The following is a 25,340-nucleotide window of genomic DNA, read 5'->3' as shown; positions in this document are numbered from 1 at the left end:
AAAGCCTTTTCTGCATCTATTGAGATAATCATGTGGTTCTTGTCTTTGGTTCTGTTTATATGCTGGATTACGTTGATTGATTTGCGAATGTTGAACCAGCCTTGCATCCCAGGGATGAAGCCCACTTGATCATGGTGGATAAGCTTTTTGATGTGCTGCTGAATCCGGTTTGCCAGTATTTTATTGAGGATTTTTGCATCGATGTTCATCAGGGAGATTGGTCTAAAATTCTCTTTTTTTGTTGTGTCTCTGCCAGGCTTTGGTATCAGGATGATGTTGGCCTCATAAAATGAGTTAGGGAGGATTCCCTCTTTTTCTATTGATTGGAATAGTTTCAGAAGGAATGGTACCAGCTCCTCCTTGTACCTCTGGTAGAATTCAGCTGTGAATCCATCTGGTCCTGGGCTTTTTTTGGTGGGTAGGCTATTAATTGTTGCCTCAATTTCAGAGGCTGCTATTGGTCTATTCAGGGATTCAACTTCTTCCTGGTTTAGTCTTGGGAGAGTGTATGTGTCCAGGAAATTATCCATTTCTTCTAGATTTTCTAGTTGATTTGCGTAGAGGTGTTTATAGTATTCTCTGATGGTAGTTTGTATTTCTGTGGGGTCGGTGGTGATATCCCCTTTATCATTTTTTATTGCGTCTATTTGATTCCTCTCTCTTTTCTTCTTTATTAGCCTTGCTAGCGGTCTGTCAATTTTGTTGATCTTTTCAAAAAACCAACTCCTGGATTCATTGATTTTTTGGAGGGTTTTTTGTGTCTCTATCTCCTTCAGTTCTGCTCTGATCTTAGTTATTTCTTGCCTTCTGCTAGCTTTTGAATGTGTTTGCTCTTGCCTCTCTAGTTCTTTTAATTGTGATGTTAGAGTGTCAATTTTAGATCTTTCCTGCTTTCTCTTGTGGGCACTTAGTGCTATAAATTTCCCTCTACACACTGCTTTAAATGTGTCCCAGAGATTCTGGTATGTTGTATCTTTGTTCTCATTGGATTCAAAGAACATCTTTATCTCTGCTTTCATTTTGTTATGTACCCAGTAGTCATTCAGGAGCAGGTTGTTCAGTTTCCATGTAGTTGAGCGGTTTTGATTGAGTTTCTTAGTCCTGAGTTCTAGTTTGATTGCACTGTGGTCAGAGAGACAGTTTGTTATAATTTCTGTTCTTTTACATTTGCTGAGGAGTGCTTTACTTCCAATTATGTGGTCAATTTTGGAATAAGTGTGATGTGGTGCTGAGAAGAATGTATATTCTGTTGACTTGGGGTGGAGAGTTCTATAGATGTCTATTAGGTCCGCTTGGTGCAGAGATGAGTTCAATTCCTGGATATCCTTGTTAACTTTCTGTCTCGTTGATCTGTCTAATGTTGACAGTGGAGTGTTGAAGTCTCCCATTATTATTGTATGGGAGTCTAAGTCTCTTTGTAAGTCTCTAAGGACTTGCTTTATGAATCTGGGTGCTCCTGTATTGGGTGCATATATATTTAGGATAGTTAGCTCTTCCTGTTGGATTGATCCCTTTACCATTATGTAATGGCCTTCTTTGTCTCTTTTGATCTTTGATGGTTTAAAGTCTGTTTTATCAGAGACTAGGATTGCAACCCCTGCTTTTTTTTGTTCTCCATTTGCTTGGTAGATCTTCCTCCATCCCTTTATTTTGAGCCTATGTATGTCTCTGCATGTGAGATGGGTCTCCTGAAGACAGCAGACTGATGGGTCTTGACTCTTTATCCAGTTTGCCAGTCTGTGTCTTTTAATTGGAGCATTTAGTCCATTTACATTTAAGGTTAATATTGTTATGTGTGAACTTGATCCTGCCATTATGATACTAACTGGTTATTTTGCTCATTAGTTGATGCAGTTTCTTCGTAGCCTCGATGGTCTTTACATTTTGGCATGTTTTTGCAATGGCTGGTACCGGTTGTTCCTTTCCATGTTTAGGGCTTCCTTCAGGGTCTCTTGTAAGGCAGGCCTGGTGGTGACAAAATCTCTAAGCATTTGCTTATCTGTAAAGAATTTTATTTCTCCTTCACTGATGAAACTTAGTTTGGCTGGATATGAAATTCTGGGTTTAAAATTCTTTTCTTTAAGAACGTTGAATATTGGCCCCCACTCTCTTCTGGCTTGTAGAGTTTCTGCCGAGAGATCTGCTGTCAGTCTGATGGGCTTCCCTTTGTGGGTAACCCGACCTTTCTCTCTGGCTGCCCTTAAGATTTTTTCCTTCATTTCAACTTTGGTGAATCTGGCAATTATGTGTCTTGGAGTTGCTCTTTGGAGGAGTATCTTTGTGGCGTTCTCTGTATTTCCTGAATTTGAATGTTGGCCTGCCCTGCTAGGTTGGGGAAGTTCTCCTGGATGATATCCTGTAGAGTGTTTTCCAATTTGGTTCCATTTTCCCCCTCACTTTCAGGCACCCCAATCAGACGTAGATTTGGTCTTTTTACATAATCCCATACTTCTTGCAGGCTTTGTTCATTTCTTTTTCTTCTTTTTTCTTTTGGTTTCTCTTCTCGCTTCATTTCATTCATTTGATCCTCCATCGCTGATACTCTTTCTTCCAGTTGATCGAGTCGGTTACTGAAGCTTGTGCATTTGTCCCGTATTTCTCGTGTCATGGTTTTCATCTCTGTCATTTCGTTTATGACCTTCTCTGCATTAATTAGTCTAGCTGTCAATTCTTCCACTCTTTTTTCAAGATTTTTAGTTTCTTTGCGCTGGGTACGTAATTCCTCCTTTAGCTCTGAGAGGTTTGATGGACTGAAGCCTTCTTCTCTCATCTCATCAAAATCATTCTCTGACCAGCTTTGATCCGTTGCTGGCGATGGGCTGTGCTCCTTTGCAGGAGGAGATGCGCTCTTATTTTTTGAATTTCCAGCTTTTCTGCCCTGCTTTTTCCCCATCTTTGTGGTTTTATCTGTCTCTGGTCTTTGATGATGGTGACGTACTGATGGGGTTTTGATATAGGTGTCCTTCCTGTTTGATAGTTTTCCTTCTGACAGTCAGGACCCTCAGCTATAGGTCTGTTGGAGATTGCTTGAGGTCCACTCCAGACCCTGTTTGCCTGGGTATCAGCAGCAGAGGTTGCAGAAGATAGAATATTGCTGAACAGCGAGTGCACCTGTCTGATTCTTGCTTTGGAAGCTTCCTCTCAGGGGTGTACTCCACCCTGTGAGGTGTGGGGTGTCAGACTGCCCCTAGTGGGGGATGTCTCCCAGTTAGGCTACTCAGGGGTCAGTGACCCACTTGAGCAGGCAGACTGCCCCTTCTCAGATCTCAACCTCCGTGTTGGGAGATCCACTGCTCTCTTCAAAGCTGTCAGACAGAGTCGTTCGCGTCTGGACAGGCCTCTGCTGCTTTAGCTGAGCCCTGTCCCCAGAGGAGGAGTCTACAGAGACAGGCAGGTTTCCTTGAGCTGCTCCACCCAGTTCGAGCTTCCCAGCGGCTTTATTTACCTACTTAAGCCTCAGCGATGGCGGGCGCCCCTCCCCCAGCCTCGCTGCTGCCTTGCGGTTAGATTGCCGCAGACTGCTGTGTTAGCAAGGAGGGAGGCTCCGTGGGCGTGGGACCCTCCCGGCCAGGTGTGGGATATAATCTCGGTGTGCCAGTGTTACAGTGCAGTATTGGGGTGGGAGTTACCCGATTTTCCAGGTGTTGTGTGTCTCAGTTCCCCTGGCTAGGAAAAGGGACTCCCTTCCCCCTCGCGCTTCCCAGGTGAGGCTATGCCTCGCCCTGCTTCAGCTCTCGCTGGTCGGGCTGCAGCAGCTGACCAGCACCGATTGTCCGGCACTCCCGAGTGAGATGACCCCAGTACCTCAGTTGAAAATGCAGAAATCACCAGTCTTCTGTGTCGCTGGCGCTGGGAGATGGAGACTGAAGCTGTTCCTATTCGGCCATCTTGCTCCGCCCCCCTGTTTTCTCTTAAAATGTAATGAGTTGGTGGGGAGGTAGTGAATCTTTTTTTTTTTTTCATGTAGAAAAATTCTCAGTCCCTCAACTATTCAATAATGATATGATTGCTATATCCCTGAACCTACTGGTTAAACTCCTTATTTGTCAAAATTCACCTTAATTTAGCATCCCAAGTTCTTACAGTTTCCACAGATGGGCTATACAGATTGCAGTGTAATCATCACTTCTGTTAAGATAGCTTTTGTTATGTTTGTTTAGTTTGGTCAGCCATCTCACATATTGGCTCATTTTTGAGTTTGTATTCAAGTAAGGCCCATAGCACACTTTTTTCTCCAACTTTTTAAAATCAAGTTTTACTCTGATTGAACCTCCTCCCCTCTGTGTGTGATCATTCTTTGCTGTTTGAATTTTACTTTTCCCTTCTGAACTCTGGAAAGAATTTGCTGAAACTCAGTGTATAGTCGTTGGCTGCAATCCAGTCATTTCATCTGTGTTTCTGGGAAGGGATTGGCATACATGTGGAGGAGCAGCACCCCCTTTTTTTAATTGCTTATCATGTTTAGGTTGAGTTCTTAACTTTTAGGTCATGGACAGTTGTTGAGAGGCAGAAGTAGAGAGGTACAGGGGTGATGAGGGCCTGTGGGATTTACTGAAGGGAGTTATTGCAAGCAGTTCTAAGTAAAGTGTTTTTTTGTACAGGTTGGAAAAATTATATGGTTCATATGTATATATTAATGACTTTCTAAAGTATATGGATACTGTCGAGATTGTGAGAATGGAAATTTATTTAAATGTCACTGTATTTATTTCAAGATTTTCTCATAATTTTCTTGATCAGTTGTTGCTATAATATGGCTATAGAGCAGACCACAATGTTTTATATTAAAAATTACGCCTCATATTAGGAAACTGGAGCCTTTTATTTTTATTTTTTTGAGATGGAGTCTTGCTCTGTCGCCCAGGCTGGAGTGCAGTGGCACGTTCTCCGCTCACTGTAAGCTCCGCCTCCCGGGTTCACGCTATTCTGCCTCAGCTTCCCAAGTAGCTGGGACTACAGGTGCCAGCCACCCCACCCAGCTAATTTTTTTGTATTTTTAGTAGAGACCAGGTTTCACCATAGCCAGGATGGTCTCAATCTCATGACCTTGTGATCCACTTGCCTTGGCCTCCCAAAGTGCTGGGATTGCAGGCGTGAGCCACCGGACCCGGCCAGGCTTTTATTTTAAGATTCAGATCTTTGTCTAATATTTATTCAAGTTTTATTGACCATAAATATACTAATTTTGATTTTTTTGCAGTATAATCTGTATGTTTTAAAAAAATGTCTTGAAGCTTTCATAGCATTTTGAAAGTAACTAGAAATTCTTGATCATAATATTCCTTTGAGTTCTGTCTTGAAATTTGTTGTCCATTCACTGTTAGGTTACCTAACAGACAAAAGCTCACATGTGTGTATATCACTGGAAAACATGAGTATCCTAAAGGACGATCAGAAAACCTAAATAAAAAGTTCTTAATGTTTGCATGTATAACATTTTTATTTCAAAAAATGATAAAGATATTTCATGGCTTGGTTTGAAGTATTTATAAAGGATGGGGATGGTCTCGGTGCACTTGGTCTTTCACATACCTGTTATCTCTGGAAGTCTTGATCTATTCTTCTTCATTTGGTATCTAGTTAGTGTTGGACCTTATGGTTCTAGAAGAGTTTATTTTTAACTTCATGACTCCTATCCAGGACCATTTGTCTTACAGCCTTTCTTAAATAACTGGCAATACTTGCCCTCTCCATCCCACTGCACATACTGCTATGGTGACCAACTCATTCCAGTTTGCCTAGGACTTTTCCAGTTTTAAAACTGAAAGCCCTGTATTTCTGGAATCTCCTCAGCCCTTGGCATACTGGGATGGTGAGTCATTCTGCATACTACTCTCTACTTTTCAGCACTTCTCTTAAGTTGTGGTTTGTCTGTTCATTGTCCAGAGTGGGCTGTGGAAGCCCAGGCATCCATCTGAAAGCTATGTGTGTGAAGATGCCCTGTGTGTAGCATTAGAGGTTGGAAGTGACTCTTTTCTTTAAGCATTCCATTGACCCTCTTTTTCTACAAAAATGGTAGGAAATCATTGGATGTCTCTTGACACATCCTTTTTAGGTTTCTTTTTTTTCTTGTTGAAATTGTGACATGAATTACCCCTGAGGAATTTTTGTCTTGAATTTTTTTCAACAATTCTGCAAAATAAAATTAATTATCTTCAACAATTCCACAAAATAAAATTAGACTGCATGGCTTCAGTTTGTCATAGTTTATGGTGACTCAGTACTTAACAAAGCAACAAAATTGTGCAATAAAATCTAGGAAAACCAAGTTTTTTAGTAATTGTGAATCCCAAATTATCTTAGATTGGTTACCACTTAACTGCAGGATCCTGGACAAGTCTTGTTTTCTCTTTAGATTATGGTTTCCTCCTTCATGAAAGAAGCGGGCTTTGCTAGACTGACCCTGAGGTCATAATTCACATTAAAGGAAATGACTTTCAGTCAGTGGAAGAGCAGGGTATAATTGCTTTATGTACCAAATACTTATTTTCTGGAGTCCATTTGGACTCATTTTTGTGTCTCTCTAGCTTGGCCTCTGAGTACAGAACACAGCATAACACACTGTCCCCACAGTACCTCTTACAGATAAGACTTCCTGACTGTAGCTAGGATAATATGTCAGACATCCCCAAGACTTATCCTGCGGGTTCAGTGATTCACCAGGAGGACCTACAGGATTTGGCATATAGTTGTACTCATGTCTGTGACTTATTACTGTGAAAGGATACAAAGCAAAATCAGCAATGAGAAAAAGCACATAGGTGAGGTCCAGGGAAAACAGGAATAAGCTTCTAACAGTTATTTTCCAGTTAAGTCACACAAGATGTGCTTTATTCTCCACGCAGCTAACTAGTTGTGACAACATGTGTGAAATGTTGAAATGTTTACCTACTATGAAAGCTCATTAGAGATTCAGTGCCCATAGCTTTTCTGGGGAATGGTCACATAGGCAGCCTCTGTACCAAAATTTCAAGCACCCAGAAGGAAGGCAGATGTTCAGCATAAACCACATTGTTTGTATAATTTAGCCATAGTGAGCCATCTTATCTAGGAATGATGGGAACCCTTCCCATTGGAAAACCATCTGGAAACCATATGGAATCCAACTTTTCAGATGCCTGCCAAGGACCAACCTTACAAGCAGATCTTTGTAAGGATAGAAGTCTTAAGTTGCTGTCTCTTTTCTGAACGTAGTAAAACTCAAAGATTGCTTCAGCCGTTAACCTGTTGTCACCAAGGGAAGCCACATGACATTGAGGAGTAACCCTGAAGTTCTACTTCTGGCCCTACTAGTAATTTGTTAGGTGACTTTGGCTAAGTTGAGAGGAGCTGTACCTTCTTCACCTGTGAATTTGAGATGATTATGCTAACTACATAGGGATTTTGTTAAATTATTTTATGCACACGTACGTGCAAGACATATATTACTTGCCTCTGAGTCCACTCATTCTGAAATGTTTTTTAAGAACCTACTGTGTGCTTAATATTGTGATAAGCTCTGGAGGTCAAACTGTGAGCAAAAGAGTGTTCTCTGCCTTTCTGTAATTTATAGTCTCGTTGGAGAGAGAGACTTTAATCTCACATAATTTGAGATTATGCAAATTAATATGTAATTACAATTTGTGGTGAGTGTCCTGAAAGAGAGTTAGAAAGTGCAGTGAAAACATTTTATGGGTACTGACCTATTCTAGTAGGTCAGAGAGGGTCTCTCTAAGGAAATAGTATTTGTGTAAGAATCTCAAGTTTACCTAGCCAGTGGCCACATCAAGGTGTCAGGGAGGAGTATTAGATAATGGTCTTGAAAAGGCTCTTCTCTTTGAATGGGAGGGTGCAGACATTATTAGAAAATAAAACACAGGCCAATGTGGTTGAAGAAGAGAGAACAAAGGGGTGAGAGAAAGTGGAGGAGACTGGAGAGAAGTAACCTAGGGCCACATTGTAGTAATGGAGTTTCTCCACTATCCTAAGAGGGTATTTACCAATGAAGTGACATGATCAGATATCTAACTATTTTGAAATGATCACCCTGGCTGCTTTGTAAAACAAAGGTTTAGAATGTACAAAGTTGGCTTAAGAGGTGATTGGAGAAGCCTGAGCTAGTGCTGATTATAACTTGAGTTAGAGTTATTATAGCTTGCTGGGAGATGGAGAGGAATGTAAAGATTTGAGAAGGCATATCTAGAGTTACTTGCTAAACTGTTTAAATAAACAGTTTCACGACTGTTTTTCCATAATTTTTAAAAACAACCTGGATAGCATCTCTAGTAGAGAAAGGGATGGGAGTTATAACTTGCTGAATTTTGCACATCAGCTACAATCTATCTTGCCCATGCTTCCTTTGAATATATATAAGATACTGCCTAACACATATGTAGGAGTTTGTATCTACTGCTTCATATATACTAACTCATTTTACTTTCACGGAAATCCTGTCAGTTAGATGCTATTATTACAGACATATTACAGTTGAGACACAGCGTTTAAGTAACTGACCAAATCAAAACAAATAAGAAATAGTAGAGCTGGGATTTAAGCTAACTAGTTTGTGTTCAGATCCATATGGCCAACTATATGGATAAGTAGCAAACTTATGACCCTTAGGCCAATTCTGACCCATGGCTGTTTTTGCACAGCCAGCCAGACAACTACAAATGTTTTTTAAATTTTTAAAGGCTTGTAAAATATAAGGAAAAAATAAAATTTTGTTTAAGAGTGTATGTGGCCCACAAGGCCTGAAATGTTTACTATTTGACCTCTTGCAGAAGAAGTTTCTCAACATCTCTATTATGCTAACTTTTACTACAAAAACATTTTTCTTTGTTAGAAAGTTGAGAAACTTTCTACTTTACAGATAAAAGATGTGTCCCGGTCATAAAATCAGTTAGTAGTAGAATGAGAACAGTGTACTCCCTGTTACTTCCGTGGCACAATAATTTGTTTTTTATTGTTGCCAGTTTAAAATTAAGAACCATGTTTAAAGTTACTTGAGAAGATATGGATAAAAGGCAGCTGGGCTAGTGCTGAGTTACTTTACTGTGATGCCTTCATTAAGAAAATGGATTTCAGCGCCACTGAGACTCCGTCTCAAAAAAAAAAATGGATTTCAGATGGACTTTATAAGCTGCTTTAGCATTTGGTGACATGATATATTAGCAAAAACAGTTTCTGTTTTGAAACCATGGTTTGTTTTTAAATAGAAAAATTGTGTCACTACTGAATATTGGTAAATTCTGTTCCGATATCAACAGCTATTTGGAGAAAAAAATGACTCCAACAATGCATTTTTTTTCTTCTTCCAGACCTTTGAGGACATAGCATGTTTTGGCCTTTCTAAGCAAATTGACCTCTTGATTTTTGGAGAAATTATGAAATTCATCTGAATTTTCAGACAGAGCAAAATAGCCATTTAACAAATACTTATTAAATCTTACTGTAGTATTAGGCATTTTGAAGGATTAGGTAAAGATGATTACGTAGTCTGCCACTGGTTTTCATTTGGTAAGTGGTTGTTCTAATCTACCACACTGTATAGATGCATCACCTGTTTCTTATTCATGGAAACTGTATTGATCTGTTGTCTAATAGAGTCTGAAGGTGGCAATAGAGGTTACATTTGGCTACTGATGAGCTTCCATTTGCTTGTTTTTTTTTAACATCATGGTGCCAGGTATCTTGCTGAAACCAAGAAAATGAGATAGCTGTTGCTGTTATAGATTGGTGGTAGCAGTGGTTGGTGGGTGCCTGTTATTGAAGCACCATTCCTCAGTCATCTCACTTCATCATTCATTTGGCTTGTGGAGGGTGGATTGGAAAAGGTATTAATTATAGTTATTTAAATTATAATATTGTTTGGTTAAAGAACTCTGTATATTGTATCTTTCATTATCCTTAGATGATTCAGTCTGCTAAAAGATTCATATTGCAGAATTTTTTGTCATTTTTTTTGACTGGAAGTTTAGAGATTTTGCATAAAGTTGTACTCTGTCTTTATAGGAATTCTGTTTAGTTATTTGATAACTTTCCATACTATTTTCCATAGAGGTTGAACTAATTTACATTCCTACAAACAATGTGTAAGCGTTCTCTTTTTTTTGCATCCGTGCCGACCTCTGTTGTTTTTTGACCTGTTAACAATAGCCATTCTGACTGTTGTGAAATGGTATCTCATTGTGGTTTTGATTTTCACTTCTCTGCTAATTAGTGATGTTGAACATTTGTTCATGTATTTCTTGGCCACTTGTATTTCTTCTTTTGAGAAATGTCTCTTCAGCCATCCCAGTACTGGGTATCTACTCGAAGGGAAAGAAGTCATTATATAAAAAAGACACTCAAAAGCTTATTGCAGCACTATTCACAACAACAAAGTCATGGAGCCAACCTAAAAGTCCATCAGTGGTTGACTGGGTAAAGAAAATGTGAAATGTGATATATACAGACCATGGGATATGACACAGCTACAAGAAAGAATAAAATCATGTCCTTTGCAGCAGGATGAATGGAGCTGGAGGCCATTATCCTATGTGAGCTAACTTAGAAAACCAAATACCACATGTTCTCACTTACAAGTGGGTGCTAAACAATGGGTACACATGGACATAAAGATGGAAAAAATAGACACTGGGGACTCCAAAAAGGGGGAGGTTGGGAGAGGGTTGAAAAGGGTTGAAAAGTTACCTGTTGGGTACAGTGTTCACTATGTGGGTAATGGATATACTAGAAGCCAGATCCCCACGAATATGCAATGTACCCATGTAACAAACATGTACCTGTATCCTCTAAATCTAAAATGAAATTTAAAGAAATAATAAAAACAAGAACTATTCACTGAGCTCATATTGTAGAACCATACAAAAATAAAGTTTTATATTTTTTAACACTGAATTTTGTGTTTGTGTGCAACAGTGAGTAACTGAACAAGGGACTTGGAAAATATGTGTTGACTCAATAAGTAAATGAATGAATAGATGGAAAAATAATAATTATAGGGATTTTCAAACATACAAAAAATGCAATTTCAGTATTTATCACATATGACCAGTCTTGTTTTAATCTGTCTACCCCAATTAACTTTAAAACAGATTGTAGGCATGATATCATTTGATTGGATATTACTTCAATATGTGTCTCTAAATTATAAGGACTCTTTTTTTAAAAAAGTAAATGAAATGAGCATGCTAAAAAATTGACTAATTTCTCAATATCACCAAATATCTAATTAGTATTCAAATTTCTCTGATTTTCTCACAAATGCTTTTTTATAGGTTTTACAAATCAGGTCCGAACTCAGGTCCATGACTAACATTTGTTTGAAATGTCTCTTATGTTAATATTCTATATATTTCCCTTCCCTTTTGTGCCTTTTGCCATTGATTACATAAGTCATTTGTCCTATAGGATTTTTCATGTTCTGAATTTTATTGCTGACCTCTCTTTCCTGTCACCATATCTTTGTCTCTTTATTTCTGGTAAATTTGTAGTGTAAATGATAGTGAAATCCGAAAAGTACGTATCCAGTTTAGGTTACATTTTCTAACAGTAATACTTCATAAATGGTGAGATGGTTGAATTTTTGAATTGGTTGATAAAAGCATGTGGGTGATACATGTCAACACTATTGTTTTTTTCTTTCTTTTTTTTTTCTCCAACTAAGATTTATTTCTTATTGCAGTCATGATACTGAATAGCAAGTTAGAGGAAACAGCTGTTCATGTGTAATGTTACTAACCTGACTTTTCTTTAACAAAATTACATATTTGTGATTTGGTTTAGGTTATTTATAAAGAGCAACAGTACTGAAACAGTAGGAGTTCTTATTTGGCATAGGGTTGCTAGAAATGGTGAGACTACACATGAGTAAGCTTTGCCTTCTGAGTCATTGGATTTGGTAACATTTTTGTCTACTCAAGGGTCTGGCCAACTTTACTTTTCCTACTAAGGATGATGAAATCCTTGCTGTTAACTTTATGCTGGAATTGTAAGTGTGAAAATTTATCCAGTAAAACCCGAAACTTATAGTTAATTCTTATGATTTATATAGAAGAATTTAAGTAAGAAATGTAACTTTAAATAGAGTAACTTTATTACAGATAGACTTTAAAAGCCTTTTTGTTCTTATAAAATGTGGTATTTCCTATTTTGAAATTTATTCTGAATAATGTTAAATTTTCATAATCAGTTAAGCTCTGTTTGAAACTTTATAAGTGAAAATTTTTTTAAGTAGTTAATTTTTAAAAATATTCTTAAAATATATTTACTAGGGCCTGATCACCCAGGCTGGAGTGCAGCCATGTGATCTTGGCTCACTGCCGTCTCTGCCTCCTCAGTTCGAGCGATTCTCCTGTCTCAGCCTCTTGAGTAGCTGGGATTACAAGCGTGTGCCATCATACCCGACTAATTTTTGTGTTTTTAGTAGAGACGAGGTTTCACCATGTTGGCCAGGCTGGTCTCAAACTTTTGCCCTCAAGTGATCTGCTCACCTCGGCCTCCCAAAGTGCTGTGATTACAGGCATGAGCTACTGCGCCTGGCCAGGAAATACCTTTTTCTTAGAAAAAAATCTAAGGCTGTTGATGTTTGTCTTCATGGAAATGTTGTTGTTGTTGTTTTTTTTTTTTTTGGTTGACTAATGAATGTTTGAATTTAGTATATTGTGCTGAGTTATATTTTATTGTAGTGATTTTCAAAATTTGATGGATAATACGTTGGTTCATCTGCTATAATTTTTATAATGCATTATTGCCATGTTTGGTGATTATTGCTTAGGGGATACTCAAAACTTGTGTTGTTTTCTTATAAATAGAGTGCAAGTGAGAAACAAATGATGTTACTCAGAGAATATTGAAAAGATGTTAGTTTTGCTTTCTTAGTGTGTGGGTCCTTCTAAATCTTTAGTTAAAAACAACAACAACAAACAACAACAACAACAACAACAACAAACTGTTCCAGCCCTTTTGGCATTTGGTGATGCACTTGTTTCTTTTGTACATTTTCCAACATGCCTTTTCCTATTAATAATAATCATTATCTGTAGTAGCTTATTGTAGGTGTTTTGAGACTATTCCTTAACTCTATTTCTACTAAAAAGTGTTATGTGGGACTGAAAATAATAATTCATTATAAAATGGTCGTTAACAGTTGTGTATTTACTAGGGCAGTGGCTATTTTGATTTCATTTATTCCTTAAAGATAAACCAAAACACAATAAATAATGTTGTCACTTATAAGAATTTTCATAAAAAAGCAATCCCGGATAGTAGAAAAAAAATTAAGATTTTGTTTTTAAATATTTGCTTCCAGTTGTCACAATTTGTTTTAGAAAATTGGGATCAGATTTAATGATTGTATTGTTTTTTGTATATGTCATTATTTTGATGAATATAATTTGCTGATATCCTCACTGATGTCATAAATCAGGAATGATTTATAGATGATGGTGAAGTTTGTTAATTAGATAATGTCAGAGAATCTTAATCATTATGGATTATAAAAAATGTTCATTTTATGGAAGTTTTTCTCAATGTTGAAATACTCTATTGATGGCATGCTTTTTCTTAATCATTGGTGTACTTTTTGCATTGAAATAACTGTCATTTGAAGGTTCATCATTTGTCAGTAATATAACCAATTTGAATCATCTGTTGTTTCAACAGCTCTTTGTTTAGTCTTGTATAGATCAACAAACCAGAATATTCCCATGGGTTTAGTGAGGTCTCTGATTATTGTAGTGAGTTGTAAAATGTGAGCATTTGATCTCTTGGTAAATCTTCTTGTGTTTCCTTTTGTCTTTGCAGATAAATTATTAGTCATAACTGTAGCAACCAAAGAAAGTGATGGATTCCATCGATTTATGCAGTCAGCCAAATATTTCAATTATACTGTGAAGGTATGGTATATCCTTTAACCTTTGAAGATCCTATAATGTATGCCTAAAGTACAGTTTTCATAATAACAGCACTACAATCTGTAATCCTCACAAGGAAGATAGCATTTGGTTACATAATTGCTGTTAGTTTGTATAGTTTTTGGCCTTATTAATATTTCCTAACACAAATAAATGGTAAGTGCTTGAGGTGAGGGGATAGCCAAAGTATTCGGATTTGGTCATTACACATTGTATGCCTGTACCAAAATACCACATGTACCCCATAAATATGCAACTATTATGTACCTGTAATAATTAAAATAAAATAATACTGTGCCACTTAAACAATAATTTCTTAATTTTTGCCAATGCTTTGCATAAATATGTTCTATAAAACATCAAAAAATATGTTAATATATATTTGCATATACATAATTTCTTTCTGGCAGGTCATATGCAAATACAATGTAAATAAGATTTGGCAGGGATTTTTTTCACTGAATAATTTTTTCTATAATGGGCTTTGCTATCATAGGATGATTCTTTGTTTACAGAGAATTAGAAACATAAATGTAAAGAGGATGCCTTTTCTGTCTATTGAGAATTGCTTTTTTTTTTTTTGGTTCATTTGTTTTCATTTAGAGGAATTTGGGAGCATTGTTACTGTATTTTTAACCAAAGTGTTTTAGAAAATTTATCTCCAGGTGAACATCTCATTGACAAGTGACCAGAGGAAACCTGGGGAAACTGATAGAACTATTAAACTTAGCTATGAGAGGCCTGACATTTTATTTACTTACTTGTTTTTTTTAATAGAAAGAAGGATCTGTCAGCCAAGTCTTTTCTACAAATAAGAGGAGAACAAGGAGATACCTAGGTAGGAACACAAACAGCAAAACAACTTTTTTTTAAAAAAAGAAGAAAGATTATTTTTTGGAGAAAAACTGATCCATTTGAGTATGTAATGTATTAAAAAGGTAGTTTTTATTAAATAACCACTGGAATACTAAATACAGATGTAAATATAGAACAGCTTAATGTTAATATAGAATAGCTAATAAACAGCTAAACTTTGCTGAAAAGGAGATGTAGTGGTAATAACTAGATATTATAGGATAAATGACAAACATGTTAGAAATATGTTACTATGGTAGAGGAAAAATGTATGCACCAGTAGGAGATACTGGGGAAATAAAATTAAAATTAGGATAAAATAATGCTGAAATCTAGTTGGGGAATCATTAGGGTTCAGACTGGAGAGAGAGTGGAATGTTTCTTATGTGCAAGGTGCCTTGTAGGGAAATTTATATATGATATGCTATTAAGTCACTATATGAACCGTGGATGAGGAAAACTTGTCCCAATGCAAATAACTATAGAGTATAATATCAGATCTTGGACCCCATCCCCACTTAACTTACTGGATTTTATGATCCTTTTGCTGTCTCCTCATGTAATGCAATGGTTCCCAAAGTATGGACCTCAGACCACCAACATCTGCATCACCTGGCTGCTGGTTAGAAAGAAAAAATAGTCAGGCTCCACCTCAGACCAACTGAATTACAAATTCTGGGACTGATACCCTGAAGTCTGTGTTTGAACAAGGCTTCCATGAGATTCAGATGCACACTGAAATTTGACAACCACTAGTGTAGTGGAAAGAACATAGAGGGTGGTGCTTAACATGGTGTATTGCACAGAGCAGACTCTCAGATGTCATTGGGTCCAATATTGCTTCAGAATTAGGGATTCCAGATGGGTTGTGAAACAAATCTCAGGGCCAGAGGAGGCCAGTTTTTAGAGCAAGTGGTATTAATGCTTCTAGATTAGCCTAGTTTGAATCCAGATCCAAAACAGCTTGAGTTTTCTTGGGTTGTGTTTTTCCCTCAACCTTCCGCAAAGGAAGTAATAAGTTTTAACAAGACATTTGAGGCTGGGAGCCCCACAGGCTTTCCCGGAAAGACTTATCTCTGACTCAGTATTAGGTAAAGTTAGAACTAATAGTATTTATTATTAAATTTTATTTTATCCTTTTCTTGTTTGTTTATTTTTAATTTCATTCTCCATTAATTTCCCAGATCTTTTAGTAGATTATTATAATGGCAACTTCAGACTTTGTTTTGATGAAACGAAGAGAAAAGGTGTGTGTTGTGTGGGGGAAGGGACATGTATTGTACTTTCTGTTCCCTTAGAGTCAGTGTGTCATAATGCATTTCCAATTCAGGGAGCAGCTGCTGAGGCTCAAGCAAATAGTAAAGAGAAAGGGTACAGGATAATTAAAATGAAATTTAAAGTAATCGTACTTAGGCAATTTTTTTACATTGAAAAATCCTTGTTAAGCTTTAGACAATTACATAAGTTTAAGATGTATAAGGTAAAGAAGGTGATTTTTTTTTTTTTCTTGATGCCCTCTGTAATTCCCTGAAAAACCCATTTGGGTTCAGTAGGAAAATCACTTAAAGGCCTCTCATCAAGGAGTCACTGAGCTTCAATATTGATCATAAAGATTTCTTGCCAGATTGAAAAAATGTTATATGGGAAATTTATTCGTTTTTCTTCTTTTTGGTCTAAACAAATAGGAATAAAATGATACAATGTGAGAAATACTTTGTGGGTCTACTTCCTTGGGTTAGACTCACAACTTTTGAGATGGTAAAATTGAGAAGGGCATTTTGTGGATGGATAACATTAAAGAATTATGATCTCACTTAGGCATCTAGGTTTTTTTTTCTAGCATCATGATTTCATGAAACATTAGAAGAGTGGTTATTGTACAGTACTGTTCAAGTTGATGATGTCTTTAAGTTTTTCATAGTACTTTCATAATTTGAGTTTTGCTCAGGAATGAAATGTTGATTTTGTTCATAGGTCCTTGGTCAAGGAGAAGAATGGAGAGGTGGTGATGGAATTAATAGTATTGGAGGGGGCCAGAAAGTGAGATTAATGAAAGAAGTCATGGAACACTATGCTGATCAAGATGATCTGGTTGTCATGTTTACTGAATGGTAAGAGAAACACCTGTGAATTTTAAAATCTATATTAAATTACTTTTTAAAGAGCTGAGATTTGTATTTGTAGATGATGTATTAAAATATGGTTGGGCGGGTGGCTCACGTTTGTAATCCCAGCACTTTGGGAGGCCTAGGCAGGTGGATCACAAGGTCAGGAGTTCAAGACCAGCCTGGCCAAGATCATGAAACCCCATCTCTACTAAAAATACAAAAAATTAGCCGGGCATGCTGGTGGGCGCCTGTAATCCCAGCTACTTGGGAGGCTGAAGCAGAGAATTTCTTGAACCCAGGATGCGAGGTTGCAGTGAGCCAAGGTTGTGCCACTGCACTCCATCCTAGCGACAGGGTGAGACTCCATTAAAAAAAAAAAATTATTGACAAGGAATCATTGTTTTAAAAAGTAGATATTACTCAGTTATAAAACTATTGCATTAATTAGTTCTCATGCTACTATAAATTCCCGAGACTGCATAATTTATAAGGAAAATAAGTTTAATTGGCTCACAATTTCACAGGCTATATAGGAAACATGATGCTGGCCAACTGCTTGGCTTCTGGGGAGGCCTCAGGAAACTTAGGATCATGGCAGAAGGCAAAGGAGGAGTGAAGGTCTCACATGGTTAGAGCAGGAGGAAGTGAGGGGAGGTGCTACATACTTTTAAACAATGAGATCTCATGAGAATGCTATAATGAGAACATCACTAGGGGGATGGTGCTAAACCATTAGAAACTGCCCTCCTGATCCAGTCACCTCCCACCTGGCCCCACCTCCAGCACTGAGGGTTACATTTCAACATGAGATTTGGTTGGGGCCGTAGATTCAAATTATATCAACCATGGTCTGACATGATGTAATGCCATCAAAGACGATGAATTACCATGAATACTAATGAGACAACATGGCAAGAGCGAACTAACATTTTGGTGAAATTCATACTTTAGTCTTGAGTTAAGAATAAATATCATATTGAGCTTTACTCTTAAGAAGGGTGACTTAATAATGGTTTCTGGTTAAACAGAAGAAAAAAGACCACACAAAGTTATAAATACAAGTGAGACGTAAGAAAGCCTGTGTTACTAAGAAAGAAGACCCTTTTTAATGTAAATGTATTTTGTATAATATTTCCTTCTCCTAATTAAAATATCCACTGTCTTTTTTTGCCATCTTCTTATAATTTTATAATAACATCAAATTGTCACGAGTTATTAGGTACTACTTCCTTTCTTTTATTCTCTGTATCTTATTTGTTTTTGCTATTGATTGCTCATTTTAACTCCTCGTAAATTTTCCCCTCGAACTTAGGAAAGTCGTTTTACATGTTTCTTCTCAACTTGAAAATGTGAAGACACAAATTATTTGCAGATGAAAAGAGTAATATTTTTATGCATTAATATACATAAGAAAGTTGTAAATTATGAAATGAAAATAGATATTAATATAATGAAGTGTGCCGTACACACTTAAAAATTTTCAAAAGGTACATAACACTTGCATCTGTAAAATTTTCCTGTTGTATTTTATGCAAAAAATTAAGTTCTACTTGTGGTTACCTATTTTGCAAGATGAAGTATGGTAAGGCAAGTATTAGCCATAGTGTACTGGCAATTTTTCTACAGCATTTGTTGTTTTTTTTACACTTAGAAAAAGAATACCAAGTTCATTAAAATAGCTCTGTAGAGCCGGGCGCGGTGGCTCAAGCCTGTAATCCCAGCACTTTGGGAGGCCGAGACGGGCGGATCACGAGGTCAGGAAATCAAGACCATCCTGACTAATACAGTGAAACCCTGTCTGCACTAAAAAATACAAAAAAGTAGCCGGGCGAGGTGGCGGGCGCCTGTAGTCCCAGCTACTCGGGAGGCTGAGGCGGGAGAATGGTGTAAACCCAGGAGGCAAAGCTTGCAGTGAGCTGAGATCCGGCCACTGCACTCCAGCCTGGGCGACAGAGCAAGACTCCGTCTCAAAAAAAAAAAAAAAAAAAATTAGCTCTGTAGAATAAATACTGAGTATGTTTTGGTTTGAAATTACCATGAATTTCAAATAACCGTATTAGTCAGCTTAAACTTGTCACATGTACATTTTCACTTTGGCTCTGAGGCAGATTCTGCTTGTAAGAGTTACTACATATGAGTCAGTAATGATTTTAGATCCCCAAGCTTCCTTTTGGGTTTTAGGAAGAACTCTTTTTCTCTGCCATTACTCTCATATCACCATCTGCCACCTCTGGTCCCCTATTTAACATTTATCCTTGTGGACAACTGATACAGTGAGGGACCTGTTTTTTTCTCATGAGAAGTAGGACACTGTGAGGTACCTAAGGCCTGCTTGAGTTTGAGTTTGTTGATTTAGATGATACTTTAAGACCTAGCTTGAGAGAAAAGATAATAAAATTTTAATGGAAGACACAGTGTCTTCCAGGCACTGTTAGTATTTGGGATATATCATGGAAACAAACAGATAAAATTTCTTACAACTCCTGTGAGAACAGCCAGCTAACTGAAAACATGGGTGCCCACTCAGCCAAATCATTGTCTAAGAAGAGTCATTAACATTTTCTCCATCATTACCTACCATGACTATCCTGTGGAAAAAACCTAGAGGTCATGAGAAAGTAGCCAGCAGAGTAAAGAGGGATGAGCAATTGAAGCCACATAAGAACTTTTTTTTACCCTACTTATTTTTTAAAAACAACACACATTTTAAAAAGTATATACAGAATGATGAATCTAGTTGGAAATTGTGGGTAATCTAGGGCCCGGGAGAATGAATTAAGTGAATTAAGCTGTTTGTAAATGGTTTGAAATATGATGCCTATTCTGTAACACAATTCCTAAACTCTTAATTAAGGTTAGCTCTGGTAAAAGGCTGGAGTTCAGGATATATTCATTTTAATAAAGCAAACACATTCTTATTTTTTACATGGTATTTTTGACAGTTCAACTGTAATAATTAGTTTTATGGAAGCATAGGTCACTATTATATGAAAATATACAGAGATTTATAAACTTAGTGGTTTAGATGAGCCTTTGAAGAAACACAGCTTTGTTATGGTATAATTTATATAACATGCCGTAAACATTTGTGAGTGTAAAATTCAGTGAATTTAATTAAATTTACAGAGTTGTGCAGTCATCCCCTCCCCATTATTCAATTTTAGAACGTTTCCAATAGCCCATAATTATCCCATATGCCATTTAGACATGCTAAAAAGCGCGAATTAATTTAGAAACAATTTTGTCACATTCCTTCCATGGAATATGTATACTAAAATTAGTTTTGGATGAACATTTAAAATTAGAAACTGGCTCTTTATAAACATAATCTGTAGGGTAAGTTTTATTATACTTAATTTAGATAAAAATAAATATTTGGCAAGGTTTTAGGTTATTCTCAGAACAAAAGGAAAACTGAAGATATCCGTATAATAAATTATACGGTCTTTTTTGCAAGTTATTTCATGCTTCAGTGTGTGTGTGGTTCCTTGCAATTAATATGGCTTATAAAGTTTGATAATCTCTCCTTGATTAGAACACCAAAAAATATGAATTTGGTGATTTTTTTTGAAATAGGCTAATGAAAATTTTGGGAACAAATATTACAATTTGGTAGCTATCGATCCCTTTATGGAGAAAAATGATGTCATAAATATTTTATAGTATGCCTTAATCAAAGTGAATGAGCATGTTGAGTTTTATAACTGGGTACTTTACATTTGTTTTAGAATTAAGTTACAAAGTTTGTATTTCTTCTATTATAGTCATATTGAAGAGAAATGATCAGACCTAATTATTATATGTTGGTTGTGCTTTCTTATTATTTTTGTAAGGATACTATATAAACCAAAATATAACAAATTATTTGTGTTCTTGGGAGTAAATTTGATACATACTGAATATCCTCACACAACTTTTGCTGTGTTGCTTACAGTAAAATATAAACTAGCAGAGTCTCAGGCCCTAAAATAAGCCTATGGTGAAGTAAGTTTTCCAGATTTGGGGACATCAAATAAAGTCACCTAATAAAAATTTTGACTGTTCTTTTTTCTTTTTGACTAAAAATTTCTTCTAGACTTAAGGAAATTTAGAAGCAAACCAGTTAGAAATAATGTTGGCATAATTAATACTTGAGTTTGAATTTGGGACAGGACAGACATTTACACTTTCATTGGTGGCACTTTTTGTAACTCAACTGATTAGAATGTAGATGTGCACCATGTTGAAGACTTGCAGTATATGAAATATTTGAAAGACATTTGATGGTGGTTACTGGCCTTACAAAAAAGGAGTATTTCTTTTATGGAAATATCTACTCAAAGATATTGATATATAGAAACCTCACAATTCTTTGAAGTATTTGTTTAAAGATGATTATGAGTTTGAGGTAAGATAAAAGAATTGGCTGTTGCGAATTAAAGTTACCAGTAGGAAAGACTAAACAGAAAAAAAAAAAAAAAATTGGAATGGTAGTCAATGGTATACTATACAAGTTGATATATATAATTAAAATGAATATAAAGCGTAGTCATTATTTGAGCAGTTTTCTAAGTGGCTCTGATCTGCAAAGTTGATCCAAGATAAATAAACACTGGTTAAAATGGAGGGATAATTTCAGTCACACAAATCCCTGCTGTTCACCAGTGTACCTTATCACTTTGATTGTATGTGCATAGTTTCTATTCAGTTATGCTGAATTGTAATTGTGTGTTTCACACAGTGAAGCTGGGGCCTGTTCCTCAATTACATACATTCAGGGTGCAATAGCAAGAAATCAGTTGAGTAATGGCAAATTGCCTTACAAGAAGAAACAGGCCTCTTAAGAAGGGGAAATAATGGTGGATGCTTTGAAACTGTTTTTTGAGATTTTTTGTTGTTCATTTGGAGAAATAAGATGACTTCTAAAGGCAGGAAGGCACCTGAACTTTTTAAATACCAAAGGATGGAAATTATTTAAAAGTTGAATTTTGATTAGAAAATATGAATATGAGGATATTGTTTCTGATTTCATATGTCAGCCAACTTTTGTTTTCCTTTTGGCTTCTCATTGATCATTATTTTGCTGAAAAAGTGGCATCAGTGAACAGGTTTTCCACTTTGCATTCAGGATACATATGTTGAGCACAAAATGTAATCCAGGCATTAAAGTTAATACTATAGAAAAAGAGATATAAATAGATGCCACCCTCAAGGAATTCTCATGTATGTTATACTAATTCTACAGACAAAACAGAACAAACATTGTGGAAAAAGAATGCATAGCTTTTAAAAAACCTGAATGTTGGCATAATCTCTTTAGAATCATTTATTTTTGGGAAAGTTGTGAAAGATTGTGTTTTATTGAGTCACTTAGATATTGTTTTGAAAATAGCATTTTTATGACTTTGTTGTTATGTTAAAGAATAATTTATATGTGTTATTCTAAAGGTGACTAGATCTTATTTGTATTTAGGATACGTTTTATACCTCTCATAATTCAGATTGCATTCCTAACATACTTGACTTTTGTATTGTCTTACATAATTTATAGAAAAGACAAAGTTTTTGAAAGAAAAACTTGTAAAATACAATATCTATAATTTTAACTAACAGCGGCAGATTTATTTGACTCTTTCTTGGTGATGATAACATTTTAAGTGTGCAGATGCAGGGAACTTAGTCATTAGTGATGGACAGCATTTCATTATATTAGTGTAAAGGAAAGCCAAACCACATCATGGATCCCAGTTTCTATACTGCTTCTTTCTTCTTCCCCCCTTTTTTTTTTTTGAAGGAAAGATTGAAATTATTAGCTGTACTTAAATATATTGCACTGCCTTCTGGTTCATCTAGAATAGTGTGAAATGTGTTTAGGAATTTAGTAGAAAATGAGTGACGTTTCTTTTCTTAAATTGTTCAAATTATCTTAATGTTTACTGAGTATGGACGAGCATATTCGGAAGTAGATTGAAATGAGGGAAAAGAAGGTAACATACAAAAAAGTATTAGGTGTTCACATATGTGTAGATTGCCCCTGGGTATTCTTATATCTGATTATTTTGTCTGACTATTATATGTATGTAGGTGTGTATTCCCAAAATGGATTGTCTGCTTGAATTCTATTCTTCTTAGGAAAATGTACTAGGCATCACTCATGTTCAAAATATGATGCTGGCTGCTGTGGCTGCATCTGTAAAATATGCTCCTAGCTGCTATGGCTGGGGGACTGACTGGGGCAAAAATTCTCATCTCTGGATATATTTCTTTCTCAGCAACTTGGTATTTGTTGTATCTGGCATGTGGTGGCTACATCATAATAGATGATAGGAATTTCAATTTTTTTCTTAAATATTTCTTCATTATTTATTCATTGATTTAATGAACACTTATTGTGCTTTAAATATGTATCATATTTGAGAGTTCTAATATTGCAGAAATAAACCTAACTGTTATTTCTTAACTAGAGGGAATTTTTCATTTAATTTATTCTGTCATTTCACAAGTAAAGAGACTGACCACGAAACAAGTAGATATTGCTTATGGTCCTACAGGTAGATAGCAGCTTGAGCAGCTTGCAGTCTTTGCCACCATTTTCTCTTTGGCTGCTCTTTATCTTAGGTGGTGTTATAGCTCTTGGACCACTCTCAGAAGTCATTTTGGAGGAAGTAACCCTCCAGCTAGACAGTGTCTTCATTGACTTCCACCTCTGCCCAGCTTCAGCCAGGATTTCATATTCAGCAAATGAAATTATATGCTATTCCGAGGAACATCCCCCATGTAATATTTAGCTTTTTTATTGATGCATAATATTTATACGTATGTATGTGGTACATATGATATTTTGTTACATGCATAGAATGGTAATGATCAAATCAGAGTATTTAAGATATCCATCACCTCAAATATTTATCATTTGTATGTGTTAGAAACCTTTCAATACCTATCTTTCAGCTGTTTTGAAATATAGAATGTGTATTGGTCCATTTTTATATTGCTGTAAAGAACTGCCTGAAACTGGGTAATACGTAAAGAAAAGAGGTTTAATCGACTCACAGTTCAGCATGACTGGGGAAGCCTCAGGAACCTTATCATCATAGTGGAAGGCGACGGGCAAACAAGGCACCGTCTTCACAAGGTGTCAGGAAGGAGAAGTGCTGAGCAAAGCTGGAAGAGCCCCTTATAAAACCATAAGATCTCATGAAAACTCACTATCATGAGAACACCATGAGAGAAACTGCCACCATGATTCAGTTACCTCCTCCTGGTCTCGCTTGACATGTGAGGATTTTGGAGATTATGTGGATTACAATTCAAGATGAGATTTGGGTGGGGACACAAAGCCTAACCATATCACAGTGTGTTAACTATAGTCACCTTACTCTGCTATAGAGTGTTAGAACTTATTCTTTCTATCTAACTGTGTGTTTGCATCCATTAACCAACTTCTTTTCATCCCACTTGGCCCCCACACACCCTTCCCAGCCTCTGATAACTATCATTCTGCTCTCTACCTTTAACTTTTTTTTTTTTTTTTGATGGAGTCTCACTCTGTTGCCCAGGCTAGAGTGCAGTGGTGTGATATCGGCTCACTGCAACCTCTGCCATACAGGTTGAAGCGATTCTCCTGCCTCAGCCTCCTGAGTAGCTGGGATTACAGGCACCTACCACTAGGCCCCACAAATTTTTGCATTTTTAGTAGAGACCGGGTTTTACCATCTTGGCCATGCTGGTCTTGAACTCCTGACCTCGTGATCCACCTGCCTCAGCCTCCCAAAATGCTGGCATTACAGGTGTGAGCCCCCGCACCTGGCACCTTTAACCTTTTTAGCTCCCATATATGAGACCATCTGATACTGTCTTTTTGTGCATGGCTTATGTCATTAACCTAATAACCTCCAGTTCTAACCATTTTGTTGTTGCAAATAACAGGATTTCCTTTTTTATGGATGAATAATATTCCATAATGTATGTACTCCATATTTCCTTTATCCATTCATCTGTTGATATATACTTAGATTTGTTCGTATATTTGCTATTATAAATAGTGTTGCAGCAAACATGGAAATATAGGTATCCTGTTGATACACTTATTTTCTTTCCAACAGCACAACAAAAATACCCCATGATCAAGTGGGATTTATCCCAGCAATGCCAGGATGGTTCAATATTTAGCTGTTAAAATAGTATTCATTTTATGCCAACTAACTCCCTTTCCCTCCCTCCAAAATTTATAAAATAATTTTAATCATTTCATTGTGATTTTTATCATAATCTGTTGTGCAAGGTCAACTGGGTGAGTACTTTTAACTGTGTGTGTGTGTGTGTGTGTGTGTGTGTGTGTGTGTGTGTGTTTTAGTGGTGGGTGGTTAGGAGTGGATCCATAGTATTGGTTTATGGTGTTAATTATCTCTGGAAATATAGACATATGTTTCAGGTGAAGATATGGTAAAAGAATTATCAGGTATGAAACTACTTCTGCGCTGCTGATAGTTTGGGTGAT

The 25,340-nt window shown here is 36.5% G+C and overlaps 1 protein-coding gene across 2 annotated transcripts in view; it reads left to right on the top strand.

Moving 5' to 3' along the window:
• Positions 1-25,340, top strand: part of PLOD2 (procollagen-lysine,2-oxoglutarate 5-dioxygenase 2) — a 100,050-nt gene that overhangs the window by 32,690 nt on the left and 42,020 nt on the right. For both annotated transcript variants that reach the window (XM_023215372.2, XM_023215371.1), the window contains exons 2-3: positions 13,789-13,880; positions 16,728-16,864. In XM_023215372.2, coding sequence (XP_023071140.1) covers positions 13,789-13,880; positions 16,728-16,864 — 229 coding nt within the window. The remainder of the gene's footprint in view (positions 1-13,788; positions 13,881-16,727; positions 16,865-25,340) is intronic.

This window comes from Piliocolobus tephrosceles, chromosome 2 (genome assembly GCF_002776525.5).
Source record: "Piliocolobus tephrosceles isolate RC106 chromosome 2, ASM277652v3, whole genome shotgun sequence".
Lineage (NCBI taxonomy): Eukaryota > Metazoa > Chordata > Mammalia > Primates > Cercopithecidae > Piliocolobus > Piliocolobus tephrosceles.
This window is presented reverse-complemented; position numbering and strand designations above follow the sequence as displayed.